The 24,784-nt window shown below is 41.3% G+C and overlaps 4 protein-coding genes across 7 annotated transcripts; 1 reads left to right on the forward strand and 3 right to left on the reverse strand.

Annotated features, from left to right (window-relative positions):
* Nucleotides 1–529: 529 nt before the first annotated feature.
* Nucleotides 530–11,960, reverse strand: LOC306707896 (sialin). Of its 4 annotated transcripts, none has more exons than XM_079175545.1 (12): nucleotides 11,839–11,960; nucleotides 8,779–8,861; nucleotides 8,431–8,593; nucleotides 7,377–7,594; nucleotides 6,691–6,924; nucleotides 6,032–6,206; nucleotides 4,748–4,866; nucleotides 3,945–4,106; nucleotides 3,512–3,644; nucleotides 1,813–1,960; nucleotides 1,543–1,633; nucleotides 530–1,131 (listed from the first exon to the last, which is right to left on the reverse strand). In XM_079175545.1, the coding sequence occupies exons 3-12, from the start codon at nucleotides 8,513–8,515 to the stop codon at nucleotides 964–966; spliced, it is 1,533 nt and encodes a 510-aa protein (XP_079031671.1). In that variant the 5' UTR covers nucleotides 8,516–8,593; nucleotides 8,779–8,861; nucleotides 11,839–11,960; the 3' UTR covers nucleotides 530–963. The 4 variants fall into 4 exon arrangements, with proteins under 4 accessions (XP_079031671.1, XP_079031670.1, XP_079031673.1 ...); XM_079175544.1 differs by having other exon boundaries at nucleotides 8,431–8,596; XM_079175547.1 differs by having other exon boundaries at nucleotides 3,555–3,644; nucleotides 3,940–4,106; nucleotides 8,431–8,596.
* A 156-nt stretch (nucleotides 11,961–12,116) lies between these two features.
* Nucleotides 12,117–14,135, forward strand: mycbp (MYC binding protein). Its single transcript, XM_079175913.1, has 5 exons — nucleotides 12,117–12,435; nucleotides 12,690–12,762; nucleotides 12,904–12,952; nucleotides 13,580–13,709; nucleotides 13,815–14,135. Exons 1-5 carry the CDS (start codon nucleotides 12,421–12,423, stop codon nucleotides 13,857–13,859), a joined length of 312 nt encoding a protein of 103 aa, XP_079032039.1. The 5' UTR covers nucleotides 12,117–12,420; the 3' UTR covers nucleotides 13,860–14,135.
* A 644-nt stretch (nucleotides 14,136–14,779) lies between these two features.
* gja9b (gap junction protein alpha 9b) lies at nucleotides 14,780–16,288 on the reverse strand (the record flags this gene model as incomplete). Its single annotated transcript, XM_079176409.1, has 1 exon — nucleotides 14,780–16,288. One exon carries the CDS (start codon nucleotides 16,286–16,288, stop codon nucleotides 14,780–14,782), a length of 1,509 nt encoding a protein of 502 aa, XP_079032535.1.
* Nucleotides 16,289–19,144: 2,856 nt separating this feature from the next.
* srsf10b (serine and arginine rich splicing factor 10b) lies at nucleotides 19,145–24,276 on the reverse strand. The gene is made up of 6 exons (XM_079176015.1): nucleotides 24,137–24,276; nucleotides 22,840–22,946; nucleotides 21,765–21,866; nucleotides 21,140–21,308; nucleotides 20,994–21,044; nucleotides 19,145–20,464 (listed from the first exon to the last, which is right to left on the reverse strand). Exons 1-6 carry the CDS (start codon nucleotides 24,199–24,201, stop codon nucleotides 20,248–20,250), a joined length of 711 nt encoding a protein of 236 aa, XP_079032141.1. The 5' UTR covers nucleotides 24,202–24,276; the 3' UTR covers nucleotides 19,145–20,247.
* Between the last annotated feature and the right edge of the window lie 508 nt (nucleotides 24,277–24,784).

Consider the following 24,784-nt stretch of genomic DNA (forward strand, 5'->3'; position numbering starts at 1 on the left):
ATCCATACATTTCTTAGAGAAGTATCTCAAAAAGTAAGTCATAGTTCATGTCACCTTTACAAAAACATATTGCATTCTTGGCAGTAGAAGGTGCTTTGGTTTTCTGGATGAGACAAAAGATCATCTATAACATCTATAATCAAAAAACATATTGGCACTGTTATAAAATATAAGGCTGTTTGTTGTATTGTTGTAGTGCTTCTTTGGGTCCTACTGGACAGTAGAAGTGTACAGGAAACAGACACAGCTGTAAACAAAGCAGCTAAAGGTAAAGGGGTTAATAACACTTTCAAAGTCATATAGTATGCTATGGCTGGTCCTTAAAACATACGCTCCCATCTCGTTCACAGCGCAAGAACAAGTTAAAAAACATACAAAAAAAGTACACAAATTGATCTGTTTTTCAACCTGAGGTGCTGTATAGTCCATGTATTGTATTGTATGTAAAAGGCAAGTATTACTGGTTAGGATGTAAATATTTGTCTAACACAACATTTAGTTTCTGTGACAACAGTAAACTATTCATAAATTCCTGATTGATAAACACAGTGAATGTCCAGCAGTGGTTGTTTTTTTTCCTGTTGTAAAAATTTGACTACATTTCAATGTGTAAAATTGCTCTATAATCCGTCATCTCTTTGCTGGAATAATTGTAAAAATCAGATCAAATGCTCACCTGAGTATAAACTTTCCAAGATATGATTGATTTAAAAACACTGCACAATCCCAAACATTTAAACTTCATCAAACTATCCTGGTCCACTGATATAAATGTTGTGCTATTCTTGGCTGATAATAATGTTTGTACATCCCTCACACTCTTCATGTTTGATAAGTGTGAATACCGCATATTTTTTAGGATTTATACCATTTAAAGAGGTAGTAATCAAATATATCCAACTGTCCTCTGTACTACATCGGCCACTTCTGTTTGCCGGATGTCTTCGTCTGAATATTCAGTCTTTACGTAGAGTTGGACCTGCTCCTGTCTTTCTCAGCTTCCTCTCCGTCCTCCTCGGTGACGGCCCACGGCTGGATCTTCCCAGTGCCGAATATTGTGAAGACGACAGCACCGGCGACGTTGATCCCGGCAGCTACCCAGAACACCTTTCTCCAGCCTGCCAGGGTGCGCTGACGACAGGAGGAGAAGAGGGTAGTGTGTTACTTCAGTGACCCGACATGTGCGGTGCGTGTTGTGTACTGTGTGTGTAATGTGACATTAAAGAGCCAAGAGAAAGTGAACAACAGATCAAGGTTTCTGGAGAGAAAAGCTCATTTTAGTGATGAAGGAATTTTGTTTTGAGTTGTTTTTATACATTTTTACTGGTTTGAAGGTCTCGGAAGAAAAAAACAGTCCAAGAAAAGTTGTGTTGTTGTTTTTTTTTTACATAAACTATATATAAAATATGAATGATCAGCCATTCAATGCTTCGGCCAAAGAATGTCCATTAAAGGCCTCAAGCCTTAAATATGTGTTGTTACCCAATCATGCACTTTTACAGAGTTACACTTCTGTTACACAAGCACTTTGATGAGACTTACATCCTCCGTAAAGTATCCTGTAGCGATGGGTGCTATGACTCCAGGGATGGTCCCGAATGTGTTGGTGATTCCTAGAAGGAGTCCTGCATACCTGCAGGAGAGAGAAAAACATTTTCTCCAGTATTACTTTCAACTGTATTTAGCTGAAAGCCCTTCTACATCATCATATATCTATTCATACATCTGAGTCTTGATTATATATTTAAAATAAATAAAATAAATAAAATAAATAAAATAAATAAAATAAATAAAATAATAGGTAACACCCACCGTGGAGCGATGTCTATTTGGTTCATGTAGACTCCGGAGGCAGTGACCCCTCCTACGGTTGTGGAGAGTGTGAGGAAGGTGACGGTGAGGATGTGGCTGCAGCCGGCGTAACTCACAGCCACGAGGAAAGCTGCAGCAGACAACAGACCTGCAGAGAGGAGGTGGATGTTAAAAGAAGAAGATAATACAGCACACGTTGAGAAAACATCACTGGTGTTACTGGGTTTTGTAATATTTAGCTGTAACAATGAATAAAACATTGTTACAGCTAACAATGAGTGTATATCTGAGTGTATATCTGGTAATTGATGTCATCTTTTCAAGACTGAATCTAAACCAGATGACGGCAGCATTACTCCACTCAAAGACATGGAAACCACCACACTGCTGCCTGTGTGGTGGACAAGTGAAAACTTAATTCCCTTTGGTGAATGTAGTAACGTGTCATGGTATTGCTGATTATTTTGTGGTGGAAAACTTTACTTATATAAAAGCAGGCGCCAACCCCTGGGTCTGTGAAGTGAACCCAATGCTAAAGAGCCTTAAAGCTGCATTATCTCTAGTATCCACCAGGGGGCGACTCCTCTGGTTGTATAGAAGTCTATGAGAAAATGACTCTACTTCTCTCTTGATTTATTACCTCAGTAAACATTGTAAACATGAGTTTATGGTCTAAATCTCTAGTTTAAGTCTTCTTCAATACAGCATGATGTTCATTTAGTAAACTATGGTCCATTTAGAGTCAAACAGACCATAAAGCAGAGTATGCTTTAGGGCGGGGCTACCTTGTGATTGACAGGTCACTACCATAATGTTGGGAGTTGTCCGTGTTTTTTTGTCTTAGAACTTTAACCCTCTCACAGTGTGTTTTCACTTCATGCAAGTTAATTGTAACATTTTGGTCGCCTAGAAATGTCTTTTTTAATGTTTGGTTGTCCGTAGCTCAACCCTCATGCATCACTTCTGGTTGTGAAAGAAAACAAGATGGCGACGGCCAAAGTGCCGAATTCGAGGCTTCAAAATGTCAATCCACAAACCGATGGGTGACTGCGTCCACTTCTTAAATACAGTCTATGAGTACAAGTGGCAATATACCATCATGGAAGAATACTCGTACAGCAAACACACACTACATTTAAACATTAACTTGAGCAAAAGTACCTTCATATTTGGAGTAAATCAGATTATAATTTGTAATCTTTACTGAAAAAGTATTCCTTATTGCTACAATATTTCAGTGTGGCAGATGGTCAAATCAACGAAAAGTCAAATAACTCCAAGACGCATCAAATATTATCAGTTACTATGCTTTAAATGACTATTAGACAAATCTAGTAGACTCCAAACCTGCAATATTTCTCTAAAAAAATACTTGAATAAAAAGAACGTGTCTCAAAAAATGGCAAAAAGTATTCTAAGTGGCAGTAGCTCAAACTTGTATATATGCATATGTAATGAATGCACCGTTTCACATGTAATAATTTCCCTCCAATCAACATGCTCCTCTGTTACTGTAGCCCTGCCTGCTGAATGAGTATTTTAGCTTGCCAAACTATTAAAAACATCTCATGACAAATAATTGATCTTTGGCGAGTGCATCTAGAAGAATTAAACTCTCAGTTCCAAAGAAAGAGCTCGTCAATATCAGATGATAAGGGTGCATACACGCAGAGGATCTAAGTGGCAGAGTTTCTTCTACCTATGAGTGTGAAGAGTTTGCGTACGACGGTGATGCTGAACACCTTCCTCTCGATGAGGCGGTCCGCTGCGACACCCGACAGCACCGAGAACAACCAGCCCCCGAGGTACGGCAGAGCGGAGAGGAACCCATTCTGGACGGAGACAGAGAGATTTGGTCAGAGTTGCTGTCCTATTCTGAAAAGGATTTGATGATCACAGGTTGCTTGTCCGTGTCCAGTTTAAAGACATACGTACACACATCTTATATCTACAGCTTGTTCGCCCATCGGTGTCTAGACTGGGGCGGGTTAGCCAGTTGTGGGTCGTATTCATTTAATCACATAGTCAGCAGTAGTCGTTGCAGACACACCTGGCGGAGATCTGGGCGCACCTCTCTAGTTTGTTATTATTTTTGCTACGAAACTGAGGAACAAAAAAAATCGAAACCTCACTGATTTGATGTCAAAGTGCATGATGTCGTTCATGTAGGTGGGCAGGGAGGTGAGCAGGGTGTAGTAGGACCAGTTTGAGCATATCTGGGTGATGATGATGGCCCACAGAGGGACCGACAGCAGCATGGGCAGCACGGGCACGGACCAGCCATGACCTGTACCCTGCAGATTAATGACAGAATCTTGAGAAAACACTACACACAGTAGGCGATTGAAGGGGGGGCATTGATATAGGATGATGAATCCATGGCGCTGTCCGTGGTGCTGAAGTAGCAGACATCTTTTCTGTCTCTCAGTTCTGTCCTTCTGTCAGTTTCGTCTTGGATCTATAATATTCTCTCAAATATATAGCTGGGGGGACCAAGTGAGTAGATCACGGTGCATTTCACTAGTGTTGAGTGAATGAAATGAACCGTGCCCACTGTTCGCCCACTGACTACACATACAGTATATGATGAAAAATGCCAACAAAAATCCATATATATCAATGACAATTCCATACAATGAAAAAGATAGAATGTTAGGAAGAATGTAAGCTTACATGCTCATTGCATGCAAGCTTTCATCAAGTTCAAGAAAGAAAAGACAGCTGAGGGGGAAGAGAAAGTAAGAGAACAGGAAGGGAAACAGGAAGTTTGAGAGGGAACTATTACTATATCATGTCATATTTTGGGATTTGTGCATAAAACATAGGTTTTATGTCTTATCAACAAAGATGAGCTGCAATAAAGCAGTGCAGTTGTCATTCTTCCAGGTAATGTTTTTCACATTTGTCATTTCTAATCAATACTACTTGTGTTCACCTGAGGTCCGATGGAGTTTATGATGTAATCTCTCTCCTCTTTGCTGATTCGACGGTGCGTGCGAGGGTCATCTGATACAAAAGCAAACCAAAAGACCGCCCACAGACAACCAGCACCCCCTGAGAGAGAGAGAGAGAGAGAGAGACACACACACACATAGAGAGAGATAGAGAGGGAGAGAGAAAGAGAGAGAGACACAGAGAGAGAGAGACACACACACATAGAGAGAGAGAGGGAGAGAGAAAGAGAGAGACACACAGAGAGAGAGAGAGAGAGAGAGAGAGAGAGAGAGACACACAGAGAGAGAGAGAGAGAGAGAGAAGGAGAGAGGGAGAGAGAGAGTTTCATTGGACATGGTGGTGAAAAATGGAAGGAAAGATGCTAGTTTGTTTAGGGTTGACACTGATGTCACAACTAAATCAAACTGCTCCATATGTATCGTGCAAAGAGGATTATTTATTATTTTGAAAATACAATCAGAGGAAAAGTAACATTCTCACTGTCATGACACAGCGAGATATAATGCTGTAATATCAGGTATCAAAGTGAGATGAGTAAATCAAATTGTTCTTGTTGAGCAATGCTAAAACATTACCTTTGTTAATGTTAAGATAAGACTTTACTAGCTTTATTTACAAGCTAGTATATAAAGTAGTTAGAATTAGCTCCACCTTTACCAGCTGCAATATTAGAGACACTTCCACATGAATGCATCAATAATTATATACCAGCTAAATATTATGTATGATTCTACCGAGGGGCCTACATAATGAGTACTTTAAAAACTTTAAGTTTATTTTGATTTCAATATATTTGTACTTTTACTTAAGTAAGATTTTGAATGCAGGACTATTACTTACAACAGAGTATTTCTACACTGTGGTATCACTACTTTTACTTAAATAGGAGATCCGAGTACTTCTTTCACCACTGCTTTTGTGTAATCTTAGTATTCTACAAATTACTGTAACCGATTTCTGTGTTAAATAAAGCAGCGACTATCATTTGATCACATCTAATGCTTTGCATTTTAATCACTTATATCAGATAGGGATTTTACCTTTTGCATGTTTAAATGTGTTATTATTGTGCAGCGTCTACCACCCTGGCATCTTTTTCTGTGAGGGACTAAGGCCGCGGTTACACTTTTGTAATCCGACCGTGTCGAGTCTGAATGCTCCGAGGTCGGACCCGGCTCACATTGGGATCCGCTCAGCCGGACTACAGGCCGAGGTGGCCTGGCTGACTGAAGTATGTGATTGTATTTGGGTTTCCCTCCCTCACCACAGAGGTAGAAGACAGCGGGCCAGCCTAAGGTTTGGCAGATGTAGCCGGTGAGCGGCAGAGCCACAAAGGCCCCAAAGTTGCCCCCAGATCCAGACAGGGTCATCAGACGAGAGCGCTCCAGAGGAGGAGCCCACCGAGCCCACATGGCCATCATGGCGGGGAACGTCACACCCTGGAGAAACGTAAAGACACAGGCGGTGAGACAGGACGAGAGTGAGACAGAGAGGCAGGCAGCAGCCTGTTTTTGTATGTCCATATAGAATGTGGATGTGTAGCAATCAGAGGTTTCAAAGGTTTCTTTTGCAGAAATACTTCTGGGATGTAAAATAGAGCGGAAGTGATTAATCGGCAACTCATTTGATCATCGATTCATCGCTTTATAGACCAAACGATTAATCAAATAACCAAGACAATAACCAGCAGATGAATCTTTACCAGAAACATTTCTGAACATTTAATGAATACTGTGTAGAAGTAATAAAAAAGATTGTCAAACTGGTCCGGAGTAACCTCAATCATAGTCACTTTCACAGATTTATCAGCAAATAAATGTCCATTACTCTATTATTGCTATTCCTCTGTAACTGAGACAGAAACACACAACATCACAAATCATATTCCCCCACAGCCTCCTGCACAACTCAACACACTCTTACCTCCCCAAAGCCCTCCAACGCTCGTAGTGCAAACAGCCAGTATAAGCCCATCTTGGCGGCCAGAGGGGTGAGCATCGTGAGGACAGCGGTGCCCAGCACACCCAAACCCAGGAAGATAGTCCCCCCGTAGTGACCGGACAGGTAGCCACCGGGGATCTGTGTAAACAGGTAGCCGAAGAAGAAGGCCCCCAGCAGCCAGCCCTGAGTCTCCGAGTCCCACGGGTACTGGGGGATCTGGGACAAGAGGTGTTTTTGGTAAAAAAGCATTCGGACAGTGTTGACAGGCCACACACATTACCATCTGATGTAAGATGAGTTTTCACCACCTGGAAAAGGTAGATAGAGGTGGTATACAATATGTCTCTATTATAAATGTGTAAAAAGGGTCAAAGCGGATATAATTGAGATCCACTTTCATATATGGAAAAATGTGGATATTAATCTGAAATCAGGCAAAATGCACATAATTGTATCTTGAAGTCCCTGCATTATTTCCCGTCTGTGGTGTCTCATCTATCTTCTTTTAATGAGTATTTCTCACATAACTTAATTTATTTAAAGAAACAAACTGACTGACATGTTATCTTGAAGTGGGTTACTTATCAAAAGTGTTTTGTCCCAAACTACACACATGTAACATGTTTAAGAATCAGTTAAATGGTAAAAATGTATAAACTGTCTGTTACCCCCACAGGTTGCAGGAAAGCATCACTGGTGTTTTCCGACCCGGCTGGCCGTGGACAGGCACTGATTACGGAGTTGTTATGGGCTGGATCGGTCTCAGTGGTATTCACCATGGCTACCATGGCAACACTGAGGTTGACACGGAGACCGTAGACCACAGAGAACCCACAGAACATGAGGAAGGCCAGGTTGAGGCGAGCCGAGCAGCACTGGGGAGGGACTGTCCACAGACAATACAAGGACGTTTACATGTAGTCTGGACTGTGGGTCCATTTCAAATATTTCAGATAAAGTTAAGAATGAAGGTTCTACTTTAAAAACACATTCAGTTATCTGAAAAACACACTGTGAAAAAAGAAAAAACTGACCTTTTTAAAATGAATTGTTTCAATTGACTTTGTTGTGCTTTGAAGGACCAGCCTGTGTTCATTAGTGTATGATCACATGAAACTAAGAATCGCTGTGTTTGCGTTAGCTTAGAATGAGCGTTTCATATCGTCTTGGACCACTTGAATTAAAATATGCTGAAAGTTTATTATGAATTTTTGCCTCAAATAATCTGCCTACTCCAGTTTTAACAACACAAGAGTTATTTGCATTAGATTGTGTTCATTTGTAAATCCGAGACTAACCAACCTCTCTTGATTTTAAAATATTAATTTGCTTTCATTGCATAAAAAAATGTTTAATGGCATGTTGGAATTGGGAGTGCCTTTGTTTGCACCAGAGCTTACGTTAAATGAAAATATTAACACAGCTGCAACGATTAGTCGATTGACAGAAAATTAATCTGCAGCTATTTTGATTATTATTTCATTTCATTCTTTTCTCACATATTTACATGGTGAATTGAATATGTTTAGGTTTTGGACTGCTGGTCGGACCTGACGAGATATTTCATGACATCACCTGGGGATCTGGGAAATGAGTTAGTTCCAGTCTTAAAAACAAATACTCTTGAAAGAACTTGGAACTTGTCTTGAGAGTTTTGGCGTGTTTGCAAACCCAAAATCTTGATCAAAATACATTGTTTCTTGCTACAAAGATAGCACACACCTGCATCGTTCTCAATGAGGGGTTCACTGTCCTCGCTCTCGTCCAAAGGGGCCGAGTTGATGGAGCAGCCACTTGGTAGCGGCATGGCACTCGGCTGACCCGGGAAATATTAAGCCGTAAAATGATGTCACTGAGCCATGGTGTCCCCGAAAACCTGCTGGACCTGCTGAACACAAACAAAGACGAACAAGGAGGATGCCAGATCAACACATGACACGGGCATGTATGTATAAGGAAGACCACACGACACAGCAGCAGATTTTAACAGGAAGCTTGATAACACTGACGCACGCAAACACAGAGGGACGCTTCCTGATTTCACGAGATGTTGGAAAAGTTTCACCAAACCTGCAATCTGACTGAAGCTGAGAATGGATCCACTTCAGAGCGAGTCGGAGAGATGATGGAGATAAAGATAAAGCTCGATGAAACTGTGAACAATAAATAAAAAAGGTCACACAATAGCAACAGACTGGCTGTGCTGTTCTTCTTCTATCCTCAGAAGATATACTGTGTTTGATACACGTCTGTTCACAACTGTTGGTTGAAACTGCAAATGTATGCCATCTTCAACTCTGGGATATTATAACGGATATTTTCACTATTTCCTGACACGTTATAGACAAAACGATTATTCAATAATGGAAATAATCGTTAGTTTCAGCTCTAATAGAATGGAAATAATTAGTCAGAGCAATAACTCTTGATATTAAGTGCTATTATACTGTATAGAGTGGATTTGTCTACAGAGGTAATCGTTTTTTTTAGCAGAGGATATAACTGCTGAGTCACTGTTCAGAGTTTCACTTCTCACAATGCTGCTGTTTGGCGTTGATGGGCGACTCATGATGTTGCTGGCAGCAGAAAACCTTTTGTACAAATAAATGTAGGAACTGAGAACTATATGCTTGTCTGCAGCGTTCCAATATGTTTTCAGGGATTGGGCCGTGTTCCAAAGGTAAAAAAAAAAAGAGGCAAATATATAGTTTTCAACCGAGGTCTGAGGTCATCACGTCAATAAACAGTTACATGAACCTTTGATTATCACCACAGCTCATCTGTCTAATCAATCTCAATGATTTTCACATTTCAGGTCAATACATATTGTCTGAGGAACATCATCTACCCAAAACTTTGATCCTAACTTTACCTAATTATGCAGCCTACAGCTTTGAAACCTCTACAAAACGTGTTTGTCAGCACATTCAAGGAAAAAGGGAGCGAGTGAGTGACTGTACTTGAAGGACATTTATGTGGATTGATCTCATGATTATTTTCTCAATCAAGCAAATTAATCCTTTGGTCTATACCAGGGGTATGCAATTAAAGTTCAGCGAGGTCCAGTTAGAGAGACGTTCCTCATCCAAAGGTCCGGAACACCAAATAATGTCTTAACTTGCGCTATGATTTCGTCCCATGTATATTGAAGCCAACAGTTGTATTAACGTCTGTGTAGTCAACATCGGACTGTCAAATCAAATAAAGAAAGTTCAATTGAATAATATCTAAACAATATTTATTGTCAGATTTCAAATTGAACTGGATTAATTATAAATAATATATAGCCTACTCTAATAATAAATAAATGTAAAATAGTAACATTTTAAGTACTTAATTTTTGAAAAATTAATGTAACTGAATTGTCTTTGCCCTGCAGCTTTAAATTGTGAGGTGTGAAGTGGTCAATCAAAAAAGCCACGATATCCATTTCATTTTCATCTTCTAAAAAGAGAGATTTGTGTGCAGGGACTTTTATTGTGGTTATTAAAGCACTTGTTTCAGCTCTATTCCTCTCTGTTAACATCATCGCTGGACAGTGAATTAATGTGTTAGGATTCTGATCATTTTGGTCTCTTCGATCGTTTCTTTTTTGTACCTTCATTTTGGATGTGAGTGGATACGTTTGCTCAAACAATGTGTGCTTTGTCTAGTGGCGCTTCACATTATGCTTCTAAACTCATGGTCTGAGACATACTGGTTTTTAATTACCTGTAGTAAGAATGAAGATATACGAGTCTGTCCATTCTAGGTTCTCTTCTTAGAGAACGCCATGTGAAGTAACTTCTCTGACTCACGTACTTCTCCGACTGTTGGGTCTCTCTCGTGTGTGTGCAAATGTCACTGGAGTTGCGACGCTTAGGAATACACATACAGTATATGATTTACAACGCATACCTACTTGGTCTGTGTGTTTCCTAGACCGCTGAACGAGTGCCGTAAAGACTGGAAAAGCTGTGCCGGTAAAAATAAAAGCGCTCTGTTAGAATTTATTAATGATCTACTATCGGTTTTAGGTGTAGGCTACGGGTCCGCATACAACTGTGTTTGGGTCCGGAACCGGACCGCGGTCCGCCTATTAGTAGGCCCTGGTCTATACCATTTTGGAAAACAGTGAGAACTAAAATATAGTTACAGATTAATTGTCTGACTATCAACTTAATCGATTTATTTTTGAAAATGTCTTTACTGATTATTTACAGACGGCATCTCTTATATATTGCGCTACGTTGCAAGTTTGTCTGTCTAACAAAGCATGTTCTTTAACCATTCATGTGACTCATGTCTGCAAGTGAGTGCATGTGTGAGCCTCTCATGAGATCATGAGAAAAACGTCTGGAACAATGAATGCATTATGTCACGCATTTTCTTCCTCCTTGTCCGGGGTGAACTTGGGATGAAAAGGTAAATTACTGTGGAAACGTTTGAAGCTTTTAAGTGGCATTTTTAAGTCCCATTGTCAACACTGACATATCTAAATAAATAAGGGCTTGAACATACATCCTCTAACAATATGTATCATGGTCAATTAACTGGTAAATGATTTATATTATTAAGATAAACTAAAAGTTACCAGAGGCCAAAGTTATGTTATTAGATTGGTTATAGTCAAGCAAACAGCATAACAAATTATGACATGAAACAGAGAAAACTGGTTTGATAATTAGGTCTCACTAAAGAGCACCACCACATTGTCAAATGTGGGTAAATACTGTAAAATGTAATGTACGGTAAATTAAAAAGAATAAAACAAGTGGAAATTAAAATGGAAATGTCTCTATCTATAAATGAAAGAAAAACACCAGGAAATACAAAGAGCAACCTGTAATGTCTATAAGGCATAACATTATCATTACAACATTTTAAGCTAGTTTAATTTGAGAAAATCCTCAATTATTAGTGAATGTCTTCGTGTCTGTGATGTGCCGTGTGTATATAACATCAACCTTGTACAGCTCCGTGTTAGCATAAGACCACACATGACATGAAGTCAACCTGAACCTGCTAGGTTACAGTAACGTTATGTATATAACTGTAGCTATATAGCTCCACTTGTTCGTTAACTAGCTATAACTGGTGTATTCATCTTTAACAACAACTTGTACGGATATTTCAGCAAATACTTCTTACCTTGTGAAGAAGTTTTAAACCAGAGACACTTAGTTAAGAAGCCATGAACGTAAAAATGAATGAAACATAACGTAGCGTATAGATATGTCTTTATCTCAGCCTGTGAGACGAGTTGTGTTGTGTTGAACAGTCACATGAGCAAAGTTTTGCGGAAACGTAGATCTATAAATGACTTATCTGGCTACGCCTGAGTTAAGACTGTCCAGTTAAGACAGCTCATGTTTTATAGATCGATACTACGGATGTGACGTTGTAGCACGTGACCAACGCCTGGCCCGCCTTCCTCTCGTGCGCAAGCTTCAACGGTTAGCTTGTTCTAAAAACATTAATATAAAACAAATAATTTCTAATTTCTTTTCACAGCTGTCCAGTCGTATTTCTTCCTTTAAGTGGGCTGTTTGACAAGTTAAAGCTAGCCCACAAGGAAGTAATTTCCGGCAGTCGTTAAAATGTGTTGTTATGGCAACGAATCCCCCTCCTGTATGTTGAAGCAAACATACAATCCAGCTGACGTCATTGAATCACCAACCACAAGTCAGCCGTTTTAAGGCACCTGTACATTATACAGGTATCGTCGCATCCATGGCCCACTACAAAGTGAGTATTTGGTGACATACTTTCTGTAGCTAGCTGTTATTGTTACTCGCTAAAGGTTATAGTTGCTGTTGTAAAGCGCTAGCTAGCTAGCTAGCATAACACCAATGTGCCCCCTGCTTGTGGGGATGAAGCTAACGTTAAAGGCAGGCGTGTGGTTATTTAACCACAATTATTTCGCCCGTGGATGAAACCACGAAGCAGTGTTTTGCTCTTATGTGTAGCGTTCAGTCAAACATATTTGTCTTGTGTTTCAGGCCTCAGAATCGAAGCGAGAACAATTTAGAAGATATCTCGAAAAATCGGGAGTCCTTGACACTATAACCAGCGGTATGTACACAAGGCATTGGGAGACCTTATTTTATTAGCGTGTAACGCAAATCGTTCACCCAATACAAGGTGTTCAACCCACGCATGCGCTTACTCTGCACCGATATCCCTGCGCTGCTTACCATTTCGTTTGTCTTGCAGTTTTAGTGGCACTTTATGAAGAGAATGACAAACCCGACAACGCACTGGAGTATCCTTTTCTCACGTGGGCAGCATTATATAACGTTTAGGGGTAATAAACGAGTGTTTCTGTGCCTTTAACGATGAAATCAAGCTGATTCGTTTGGTCAACTATTATGGTACATTTGATGAAATATATAGACTAAATAATATCCAGCTTATTAAAACCAGAAGGCCTTGTGTCTGCTTTGAGTTGAACTTCTTCAGGGTTTCCTCCGGGAACTATAGCTGAGAAGAGTTGTCCCTGTTGTAATAGTCCTACAGCTAACATGGCAACAGCTAACATGTCAACAGAAATGGGAAAGACTCAAACTTTGCCATTACAAGCCTCCTTTTCCACATGCGCTTTAACCTGTAAATGCAATGGAAGTTCTCCCTGATGGCATACATTTAAGAAAAGGAGACTTGGACCTTCCAAGATTTCCAGACAAGGAAGCAATATAATTCCTAGAAAAAGTTTTCAGTGTTTTACAGATTTATCACACAGTCAGTGAATATAAAGCACAGTATTTCCCCTTTGAAAGCATCTAGGTATGTTTGAAATGTCAGCAATACTGCTGGGGAGATAAACAGCCATTCAGCTGGAATATGGCTTTTAAAACCTGTAAACGGACGTTGACCTTAACCCCCGGCACAGTTTCATAAAGCTTCAGCTCGATGCGGCTGGTCCAGAGTCAGCGGACGCTGAGGCTCTTCGCATGGAGCTGGCTGACCTGCAACAGAAATGCAACATTCTCATGGGGGAGAACAAAGAGCTGATGAACAGGGTGAGATGCTAGGAAAAGTCCAAATTTACAGATAACCAGATAACCGTGTTTGAGTGTGCTGCTGCTACTGTAACCTCTAACCTCTGCATTAATATCATTTTCCAGCTGATGCAGTACGAACCATCGCCTGAGGAGGGGCCAGCAGAGTAGAAAGGAGGGGTTTTGTCATTGCTTTCTGGGGCAAAAACATAAAGAAATATTCAATTTTAAGGGATGTACAGTGAATACAAAATCACTATTTTTTTTGTTGCATATCAACAAGGAACTTTAGCTTTGTCATAAATAAAAACAAATGTTCAGCATTTGGCAACAGTCCTTCTCTTGATGTCTTACATTTACGATTGTTCCTCTGTTTTCAACCAAAGGATTCTGTTTACATATGCAGCCATTCATCTGAAATAAATACATACAAAAATAATAATTATATTTTTTTAGACTGGCCTTTAATTTTTTCAAAGACATTTTAATCGATATCATCTGTATTACGTAAGTAAGAATACAAAAGCAATAATTCAGAGATCGCTGCTCATGTGCCCAATGGGAAGTCTGATAAATGACAGCACATTAAACACCATTTCTTTTATTCATGTCACTGTAACAGCGCAAAGATATTTAGCACTTCTCTCCCAACATGACCCATCAGCGTCACTGATTTAAAAGTATCAGGTTGCATAACCGCACGTTGTGACCTGAAACAACATTATAGATTTGCGGTTCAGTTTTCCATTCCCCACTAATCATTCAGACAGCTATCGCGTACAGTCGAATCATTAAATGTCCATCTGAATCTCTGTAACAGACCAGTGAATGCACTAAGACTGAACAGTCCATTGGGGTCTGCTCACCTGGTAAAATCTGAAAAGTGGATCTTGGATTGCAGATTTATTGGAAATAAAGGTTGCTCTTTGGAGTCGATAGCATAATCTCCACAGCAACGAGTAACAAAGGCCTTTTGTGCTTGTGTCAGTCTTAAAAATAACCCTAAATGTGTGAAAAGTGCCCACTCAAAAGTTGCACCTCCACCTGGCTAATCGAGAGTTTCTGTTGCCATGTCGACGAGCGTACAGTGTTTATATCTGCAGATCAGTTGGGGCCCTTCTGCTGCTGCTGCTGCTCACCGCCGACACTCTGCGGTTCGGAGAGGAAGCGATGGGGCTGTTGCTCTCCCGGCTGTGTCGAGACACTGAGCTGAGCTCCCCTGCGGAGTCCGGGCTCTGAGACCTGCTCGGCCTCTTAATGTCTGATTTGGAGAGCATCCTCGCTCTGGGTCCCACGCAGCTGCTGTGCAGCTTCATGCTGTTGTTCCCGTGGTAGGAGTCTCCGCTGTCCGAGCCGTTCCCCTCCACCAGCGTTGAGCAGTTCCATGGTGGACTGACCCTCCGCGACTTCCTCGCAACGCCTGACATCGTTGTGCACGATGAGGCGTCCGCCACGGGGAGGGTGGGGTACTCGGGGCTGGTGCACTCCATGCGCTCACGACGGGGCGAAGACTGCTCCTCCGGCTCCTCCTGTTTGTCCGCAGGGGGGGAACGCGTCTCGCTGCTCGTGTTGTTGGAGTTGCTGTTCTGCTCCGTGGGGCTCGGTACTCCCTCCTTGCCGTCCTTATGGCCATCCGGCTTTGCGCCAGGGTCCCCTTTTATCGGGACGAAGGCAGAGGAGGCGTTAAGGAGAGGGTAGGTGGGCCCGTTGCCCTGCTTCTCCAACAGCAACGTGTATCCACACGGCGCCGTGGGGATCGTGGTCTTGCGACCCACGGACGTGCCTACGCAAACCTGATGCACGACCGAGTTCTTCTTCGACTTGTCGACGTAATACTCGTCTAGGTCGGCCTTCAGGTGCGGGTAGTAGTCCAGGATGCCGCTCTTGAGCTTCTTGAATCCCAGGTGCATGATCTCCAGGAGGCTGAGAAAGAGCGAGAGGCAGGCGATCCCTTGCATGAACACCATGAACACGGTCTTCTCGGTGGGCCTGGAGACGAAGCAGTCGACCACGTTCGGGCACGGCTCCCGCTCACACTTGTAGAGAGGGTGCAGCCGGTGTCCGTAGAGGAAGTACTGACACACCATGAAGCTGACCTCCACCACTGAGCGCGTGACAATGTGGACCAGATAAGTGCACAGCAGAGAGCCCCTGAGCGGAGCCTTGTTGAGCTTCCCCTGCTCCAGCTGCTTCATCTCCTTCTCGATCCTCCGCCGCACCTCCACCAGCTCCGCGTCCACCGCCTCCAGCTCCCGGCGGAGAGCCACCTTCTTGCAGTGGCGCTCCTTCTCCAGAGCCCGCAGCTGATAGATGGCGTGGCCCATGTACACCAGGGAGGGCGAGGACACGAAGATGACCTGGAGCACCCAGTAGCGGATGAGGGAGATGGGGAAGGCCTGGTCGTAGCAGACGTTTCGGCAGCCCGGCTGGTCGGTGTTGCAGATGAAGTCGGACTGCTCGTCGTTCCACACGTCTTCCGCTGCGACGCCCAGCACCAGCATCCGGAATATGAACAGGATGGTCAGCCAGATCTTTCCGACCATGGTGGAGTGGATATGCACCTCCTCCAAGATCCCTCCAAGGAAGTTCCAGTCTCCCATGTTTTACATTGGCAGAGCTGTAACGGAGAGTGGATTTCAGAAGGCAATAATGGTGTCGATATTTGGGAGTTTTAAAAATCTGATAATGATACAGATGGCATTAAAATGTCTTTAATTAACCATTTACTCCATAGTGAGTGTCTTTTTACATTTGCTACTTATGTACGTTTAAGATCAAAGTTTGAATGCAAGACTTGTAACAGAGTATATTTCCACACTCTGGTACTGCTAAGATTAAAGATCCAAATACTTCTTCCACCATTGCTGAGAACAAGGTTTTCAATCGTGCAACCAGTTTACCCGGTTACAACAGAACCTCAACCCATCAGACATTAATTCAAATGCTTAAGTACTAATCTTAAATTGTTGCATTAGGCATTTTGTACCATTTTCATGTACACGATAACATTCAGCAGCATTTGGGCATCACCAATCATCTCAGAATCAAATACAAATCAATAATTGTAATGATGTTATTAATAAGAAAGTTTCTTCCTACAACAAAAAACAATAAAATGCACCATATGACGCTGATATAATTAGCTCACTGTACTAATGTAACAGGATGACTTTAACAAAAAGAGTTAAGTCGACTTACCTTTCATCTTGGATATGAAATGTAACAAAGGCCTTTTGGCAACAATGCTGCTGATGCTGCTGAACACAATCCTACAAGCACATCGTTTATCTTCTTTATCCTCTTCTAAAAACGTCAAACTTTCAACACCGGGAGAGACTTCTCTCTCCACTGTTGGTGAATACTGGACACTAACAAATGATCCCTGCTGGCTCTGGTTGTTCACAATTTATAGCCTGTGAAAGACAGAAACGATCAATACCGCTGCTCTGTTGCCATTTACCTCGCAGCGGTATGAATGGACCGACTGCCAGTTCCCGCCCAGTCATTAGGGGTGAAATGTGTCGCAATTTATACCAGTTTGCCGCCTGTTTGCGGTTGAACCCGTGAGGACCCTGAACTGGTTTGATCCTCCACATCACACGGGACAGAAGTGGTGCACTGGCAAGAATCTTGTGAGGTGGATTATAATCCATTCAAGAAGATGCAATATCCTGATTTAAATCTCAACCTTTACATTGAAAGATCATTTCAAAATGCTAGATACTACTCATTTACAAAGATATGCTGCACGACAGCCTTGCTAATCTAATGAGCAGTGTGATACGAGCTCGCTGCTCTGCTTTGGTTGTTGCGCTCAAGCTGAACAAATTTCATGATTAATCGGTCCAAAAAATTATAATTTAGAAAATCAATAAATCGTCCTGAAAAAGGTGCAGTGTGTAGGATTCGGCGGCTTCTAGAGGTGAGATTACAACCAACTGAAACTTGCTCCCAGGTTCCACGCATGTAGGAGAACTGAAACGTGAACGGCACTTTCTAGAGCCAATGTTCGGTTTGTTCACTCCGGCCTCCTGTAGAAAAATCGATTTGCCAGTTTTGTGTAGATATAAGCGGCTCATTCTCAGGTCATGAAAACACGATTCTTATTTTCATGTGATTCTATTCCAAAGAAAACATACATAATAGTATCATATTCCAGTACTGCCAAGAGATCCCGGCTCAGCTACATCCTTTGTTGGAATTTGTTCCAAACCCTCAAAATCCATCCATCCATCATCTTCTACCGCTTATCCGGGATCGGGTCGCAGTGGCAGCAGGCCAAACAGGCTGACCCAGACTTCCCTCTCCCCCGCAACATTTTCCAGCTCATTCTGGGGGATCCTGAGTTGTTCCCAGGCCAGCTGGGAGATGTAATCCCTCCACTGTGTTCGGGTCTTCCCCGGGGTCTCCTACCAGGTGGGCGTGCCCGGAAAACCTCCAGTGGGAGCCTGATTAGATTTTTAACCATATTAACGGTTACAGCATCTTCTATCTTAAATTGAACCGAAGTACAGTATTACCTCTGAGTATTTATCTTCCGGCAGCTCTACTTTAACCTGAACCGTTTAGAGGTACCAGCTCCATGAGCCACACGTCCGATCAGGACATTAGCAGATGGTCTCGCTAACTGGTCTGTTATTATAGCCTAATAATAAGGTATTATTCACATGAAATCCCACAAAATACACTTATCTTCATCGACTAATCGTTTTGGAAAATAGGTAAATATTCCCACTACAGTTCCCTTCAAACTGTTTGCTTTGTCCAAACATGAACTAATGACTAATTAATCAATTACCAAAATGATTGCACATGTATTTGTCAGTTGACTAATTGATTGTTTCAGGTCAATCAATACATATAAGAGCTTTATCAGTTGTCCCTGCACGCGGAGCCATCAGGTACAAAAACAGAGATCAAGGAGCCGGCACCAGACGTAATGCTGCAATCCAGTACGCAGTTGGAAAAAAACTGCACCCGCCACCCCTCTGTCACTGATCAGGCTTCACATGTGGGTCATCTGCAGCCCAGCTGTGCTCATATGTATCCGGTTGAGTAAATGCAGTAGGCCTACTCTCCTGATTCAGTTGGTTCTGAACTCGTAACCAACCCCGAACTATATTCCAGCTATTCCTGATGAAGTAACTGACATTAAGCCTCCATGCTACCGTTGTACTTGTTTAATCAATGTTTTTTTTTAATCAGATCAATGGGGCATGTCCGATTTCATCCATGGTTGCTTCTTCACCATGAATCTAATTTAAGTTGTTCCTCCTGCAGCTACTGATCCATTAAAAGGAAATCAATGTTCCTGGCTGGACTGGTCTGTTTCCCATGCAGATGACTGCAGACTGATTTGACTCTCTCCTTAAACTCCCGAAATAAAGTGACGTTTCTTCATCTTCAGTGGGCCGAGTTGCATCTACAAGCAGTTTACAAAGTGAAGTCACACACCGTTTCCTTATACTGAATGTTATCCATTTATTACTCAAAATAAGAGTTTTCTTCCTACTAAAGATAGAAGATTAGGAGAATAAAACATGCAGTGACGAGATTCATTCTGAAAAACCAGCAACACAGTCGTGCAAACACCAACAACAGCATTTTGTTTCTCCTCACAACTGAAATTTGAAAAAAGGTTTCCAAAAAATAAAATACCATTTGAAAAAAAAGAAATGTAATCATACAGAAAACACCACAAAAATAAAACGGATTAATGTACATTTTTAACAGTTTGTGGTTAAAGTCGCATGTCGATAACATCTTACATTTTTGGACCACAGCAGTGTTCCTGTGTGTTTCAGCCTCAATACTCGTATTCTTGAACCCACTGCTGATCTTTTCCCAACACAGACCACACCCGTTACATTTTGTTTTAGGTTTTTATTCCAGGCAGCCATCGACTCTTCTTAGTATGAAAATCGTTATTTTGTAGCAACTTAAAGCTGGAATGTCAAGTCTGCTTTTTTTTAATCGTGTATAGTTGCTGGGTAAAACAGTGCACTTCAAAATACAGTCTGCTACTTTGTCAATATAGGTTTTAGAATATTCGTTTTCATATAGTAAAAGAAATGAACACCGGTGGCTGAAAGAAGGGAAGAAAAACATGAAAAACCTCTGGAGAAAGGTCAGCGGTAGATTACAAAGTATGTGATTTGACATCAAACACAAAAACGCTGGTTTGGTTCGCTAACGGACTGGATTCATTTTAAAATACTGAATGTTCTTTTTTTTTGCAAAAATGGGTGCATAGGGTTTAGAAAACAAAATCCTCAGTAACCGTGTATAAAAAAAGACATTTATTCCTGGCCGACTACCACTGAACACAGAAACCGCTGACTGTTTCATATTTCTAATCGGGAAATCTCACCAATACTATTTTATAAAAACAAGCAAAGCACCAGCATCGTTCTTCTTAAAATGGAGCCGCGAAAACAAGCTTTCTATAAATGCTTCAGTGGATGTTACATTCATGTCAAAACAAACATTTCTCGACAGATGCACCATCTCTGGCTAATCTGACACGACGACGGATAGAAAGGGGGGAGCGGGTGCTTTTCTAACGGCCTCCCGACTTGCGTCCGGCCCAGGAACGGGACCGAGAACGGGACCGAGAGCGTGATCTGGACGCGGACCTGGAGCGGGATGGGGTGTGTGTCCGTCGCACTTCTTCCTCAGGGTAATGGGAAGTCGACGCCGGGTTGACGGCTTCTCGCGGAGATGCGGATTTGGAGCGCGATTTCCCTCTGGACTCTCTCCGAGGCCTCTGCCTGTATCTGAAATCACACAATGAGACCACTTAGACACTGATTGTCTAAACTCCTGGGCACTCAACAGAAATCTCCCGTGTGTCAAATGCTAAGACAATTCGGTTTGTACCCGACACATAATTATCTAAACAATTTGACTCCAACAAGTGTATTTGTACAGCAATACACACCGCCATGACCAAGACAGACTGGCTTCTCTCAGCCAGCGTATTAAATTAATTATGGGAGTGCTGCGTATTTATGCTATGCTACAAAATCTAGCTGCGTAACGAGACGCTGAGCGGCTAAGCGCTGCACGTTTTGCATTTATTTCATGAGAGTAGAACATTTTCAACTTTGGTTAAAACACTGCGCTCGTCACCGTCACTTTTTACCCAGCCGTCCAATCACAGTAGAGGAGGGGCGGGACATAGACGGGATCAAATGTGTTGTATTATGAGTATGCTGTGGTCTTACTGACAATGTTATGTTATTGTTTACATTGTCCCTCTGACTGCCCCTAACAGATGCAAACCCCGTCAAAGAGAAGCTCTACCTTTCATCCTCACGGCTCCTGCTTCTCCCTCCATACACCCGTCCACGAGACCTGAAGGTAGACATGAAAAGTTGATTCTCTCTTTTCCGAACTAACATTTATGCACAACAATTGTGGGGAATACGTCTGCTGAAAGTAAAACTCACTCGCGAGGACTCTCGGACCGCCTGCGGTGGCGATCGTGAGAAGGGCTGCGCGACTTGTATCGCTCGTTGCTGCGGCTGCGCGACCGTCTGCGCCTGCCATCTCGATCGTGGTCGTCGTGTCGGGAAGATCTGCTCGGAGATCGTTCCTTCGTCTTCATCTGATTCGGTGCTGAAAAAGAAAAGAAAACAGAATGCCCAAAACATTCCCACAAGTAACCATTGTTTTATTTACCCATTTTATATTTTTGTGTCTAACAAAATTTGGATTAAAAAGTGCTTTCTGACAGGGTTCACCTCTATAGACGTGAACCAGTTAACACTTCCATGTTAAGTTTAGCTGGTGCCTGCAGTCATATATGCATTAGAGATAAGTACACACTGCATGGCTTACAATAGCTCCCCTCAGGTGTGCCAGTATGAATACCCAAATTGAACAGGAAACACCTGCAGAACTTTTATCTTGCTACCACAGCACGTTGCTGTCAAATTTCATAGTATTGTTCATTTAACTCACTTCATCTATCAACACTCTCCATTCCACAGCTTCATCTGACCTCAACACTTGATGACAGACCCAACAGTGATTGGTTGCAAAATTGAATATTAAAAAAGTTTCAACACTTACTCTTTCTGTCACCCTGGGCAAACTGGATTTCAATCTGCCGGCCACAGACCCACTTCCTGTCCAGACTGTGAAGGGCATCTTCTGCATCACGCACATCCTCAAATATGCTGGGTGGTTAAGGGTTTTTGTTTGCTCGCATGTTTGGTAAGGCCACACAAACTCAAAGAAGGTTTTGACTTGTTTTTACTCAGGGGCGAAGTAGGAAAAGGAAAAAAAGTCCTTGTAAAAATACATGTACAAATATTTTACATTAATGGTAAGAGGGATTCATCAAACATTTTCTCTAATTTGTGTGGCCTGATTTAAAGGACAAAACAGTTCATAATGAGCATAAATGACGTATTACTTGATATGGTATAGCAAATGAAAAAAAGCAAACAAACAAATACACCTGTTGATTTTTTTGTAGAGATAAAAGATGAAGCAAGTTCTTCAAACACATCAAATAATTGTCTGAGGGATCAGGACGACAAATGTATGAACAAATCACAAAACATTTAATATTCGATTGAATTACTTTGATTAAAATTAAATATGTCATTGATGTCACAGGGAAAGCTGATTTTGGTGTCATGTCAGATTTGTGGATTTGTCTTGTGAGGATACAAAATAATTCAGACTCGTTACCTTTGCCCATGCTTGACTTTGAACTTCATCTTGATCTTTACACTCTTTAATCGACTCCCACAAGGACTCGGGTTTCCTGCTCGCCTTTTCCTCTTAAACCTCTTTTCTTTTCCCAATTCTTTGCCGCCATATCCAAGCTTTGTCTCCGTTCCCTTTTCCTCTTCATGCTTTACTTTCTCTTTTCAACCTTTTCCCTCCCTCTGATCCTGAAGGTCTGTGTGACTTGTCTTTACTTCTACTCTACACGGGTCTTTGTTACTTTGTGGCCGATTCCACAACTGGATGCTTTTACATTTTCTGAAGCAATAACAGAGAAATACGTTTGTTAGATATTCAATCAAATTGAGAGCAAGAAAAACACATCACAAAAGCACAACATCTCTGCTGAAAAGAAATTGAAAATGCTTTGTTAGCAGGAGCACACAGTAAACACTCATTGGGAAAGGATATTGAATGTATGCAAATCCTCTTGATCGACGTGTATAGAAGTCAAGTGGGATGTAGACATCCACTATCGGCCCATAGCGGCCAAACTCACGCCGCAAATCCTCAGGCCTGAACACCGTAAATACAAGTATGACTCAACTGACCATCACGGGCAACTCTACCTACATCATCAACCAGTAGCAGCAGCTGGGAGAGCAGCTGATGAGAGGGCTAAAAAGGGACAGTTCACCACAAAACACAGGAAGACTTATTATTCTGGCGACAGTTCTGTCAAGTTTTGGGGTGAACTGACTCTTTAAGATACGTACACTATTTTGTTCAACATGCAATTCAATGTAAAACGCAATAACTTGACATAAGCAGTGTTGGTCAATTTGTTACCACCATGAAGAGAAAATCTTGATGAAGATTCGCACCGACATCATTTTAAAAACATTCTTACACACCGCTTAAAATGGACATACATGTCATTTTTATCATCTTACTTTTTACTAATTTCCTATTACAATTTTTAGTTATTCCAATTTGTTTTGTTTATTTATAATACCTTTTGGGTAACAAACGATCTTCTTCATTCAAGGTTACTTTTACAAGCACATTGTAGTAAAAAATGACAAACTAACTCTTATTGTGTTATTGTTCATTAACTTTTATGAGACCAAGTAACGTTATTTTACATTAGAGTAGTACAAATGCTTTGTGATAACTCTTTGATGAATGTCCATGTTTAGTTGGTATTTAAATTAAAGCTAGTCATTACAACGCATTAAACCATAACGTTATTATACGACGCTAACCGTTATAACGACATATGTCAGAATTAATTAGCTAATTCAAATAATGGTTAACTGTAACCTGACGTTAGCTCGTCTTGTTATAATTGAAGTCCAAACATCTTAAATTATAAGTTTAACTTTATTTACCTGCAAATTATCAAAAACAAATCTACTGAAATATTGAATTAGCTGACTAATGTTGCTACGTTACCTTATTTTCTAAACATGAAAACGTGCTACAGAATAACAATGCAAACAAAGAAACGTTACCAACAAATTAAACCTCAACAAAGACGCATTGATATTAAAGATAGGGTTATATTTGTAACTATATGAGCTGCAGCTGCAAAATATTGCAAACATAAAGCGCTTCTGCACGGTGGTTTAACGTAACTTGAGGCTTCTCGGAGGAGGCTAACCTTAGCTGCTAAGCTAATTCAGCTAACGTGAGCTAACGTTAATGTGCGATGCTTGCGTTAGTGGAGGAGCAGTGGTTCTCATCGGGTCGGAGTGTGGACTCACCTGGACTCATCGGAGATGTTTCTGACGAACAAAGACGTGTTTGGGGGCCTCATGTATTTGGCCATAAAGTTACACTCACTCAATAAAGGAAATGTTTTTTGAGAAAGGAGAATCTACAGTGAAAATATCTGTTGCGCATGCGCACGTAGAAAGCCTTCTGGTTCTTCCTCTCCAACAGAAATCGGGTAATAAATACTCACAGCGCTCTCTGCCGTTTGAGCTCATCAACTGCAGCTTTGGCAGAGGGTTCGGGTGAGTTGAATACAAACCAACCATTGATGGTGTTCAGATCCTTTACATAAGTAAAGGTAGCAATACCACACTGTGAAATACTCCACTTCAAGTAAAAGTCCTGCAATAACCCTGAAATGTAGGCCTACATAGAGTACCCTATCAAAAGTAAAAGTATTCTTTCAAAATATTCCCTGTCAGTGTTTCCAATATATAATTTTTTTATATTACTGCTGCATTGATGTGTATGTTGAATTTTATTGTTGTAAATGTTTCCCGATGGGTCCTGTGAGAGCCAGATCTCTAAAAAAAAAAAAAACATGATGCATTTTCCAGCTGATCTAAGAATATTTTAAAATAGTTTATTTTGCTCAAGAAGTAGGAGAATTATCTCAATTACTATATCCCCCAATTTGG

The sequence above is a fragment of the Pholis gunnellus genome (genome assembly GCF_910591455.1).
Source record: "Pholis gunnellus genome assembly, chromosome: 16".
NCBI lineage: Eukaryota > Metazoa > Chordata > Actinopteri > Perciformes > Pholidae > Pholis > Pholis gunnellus.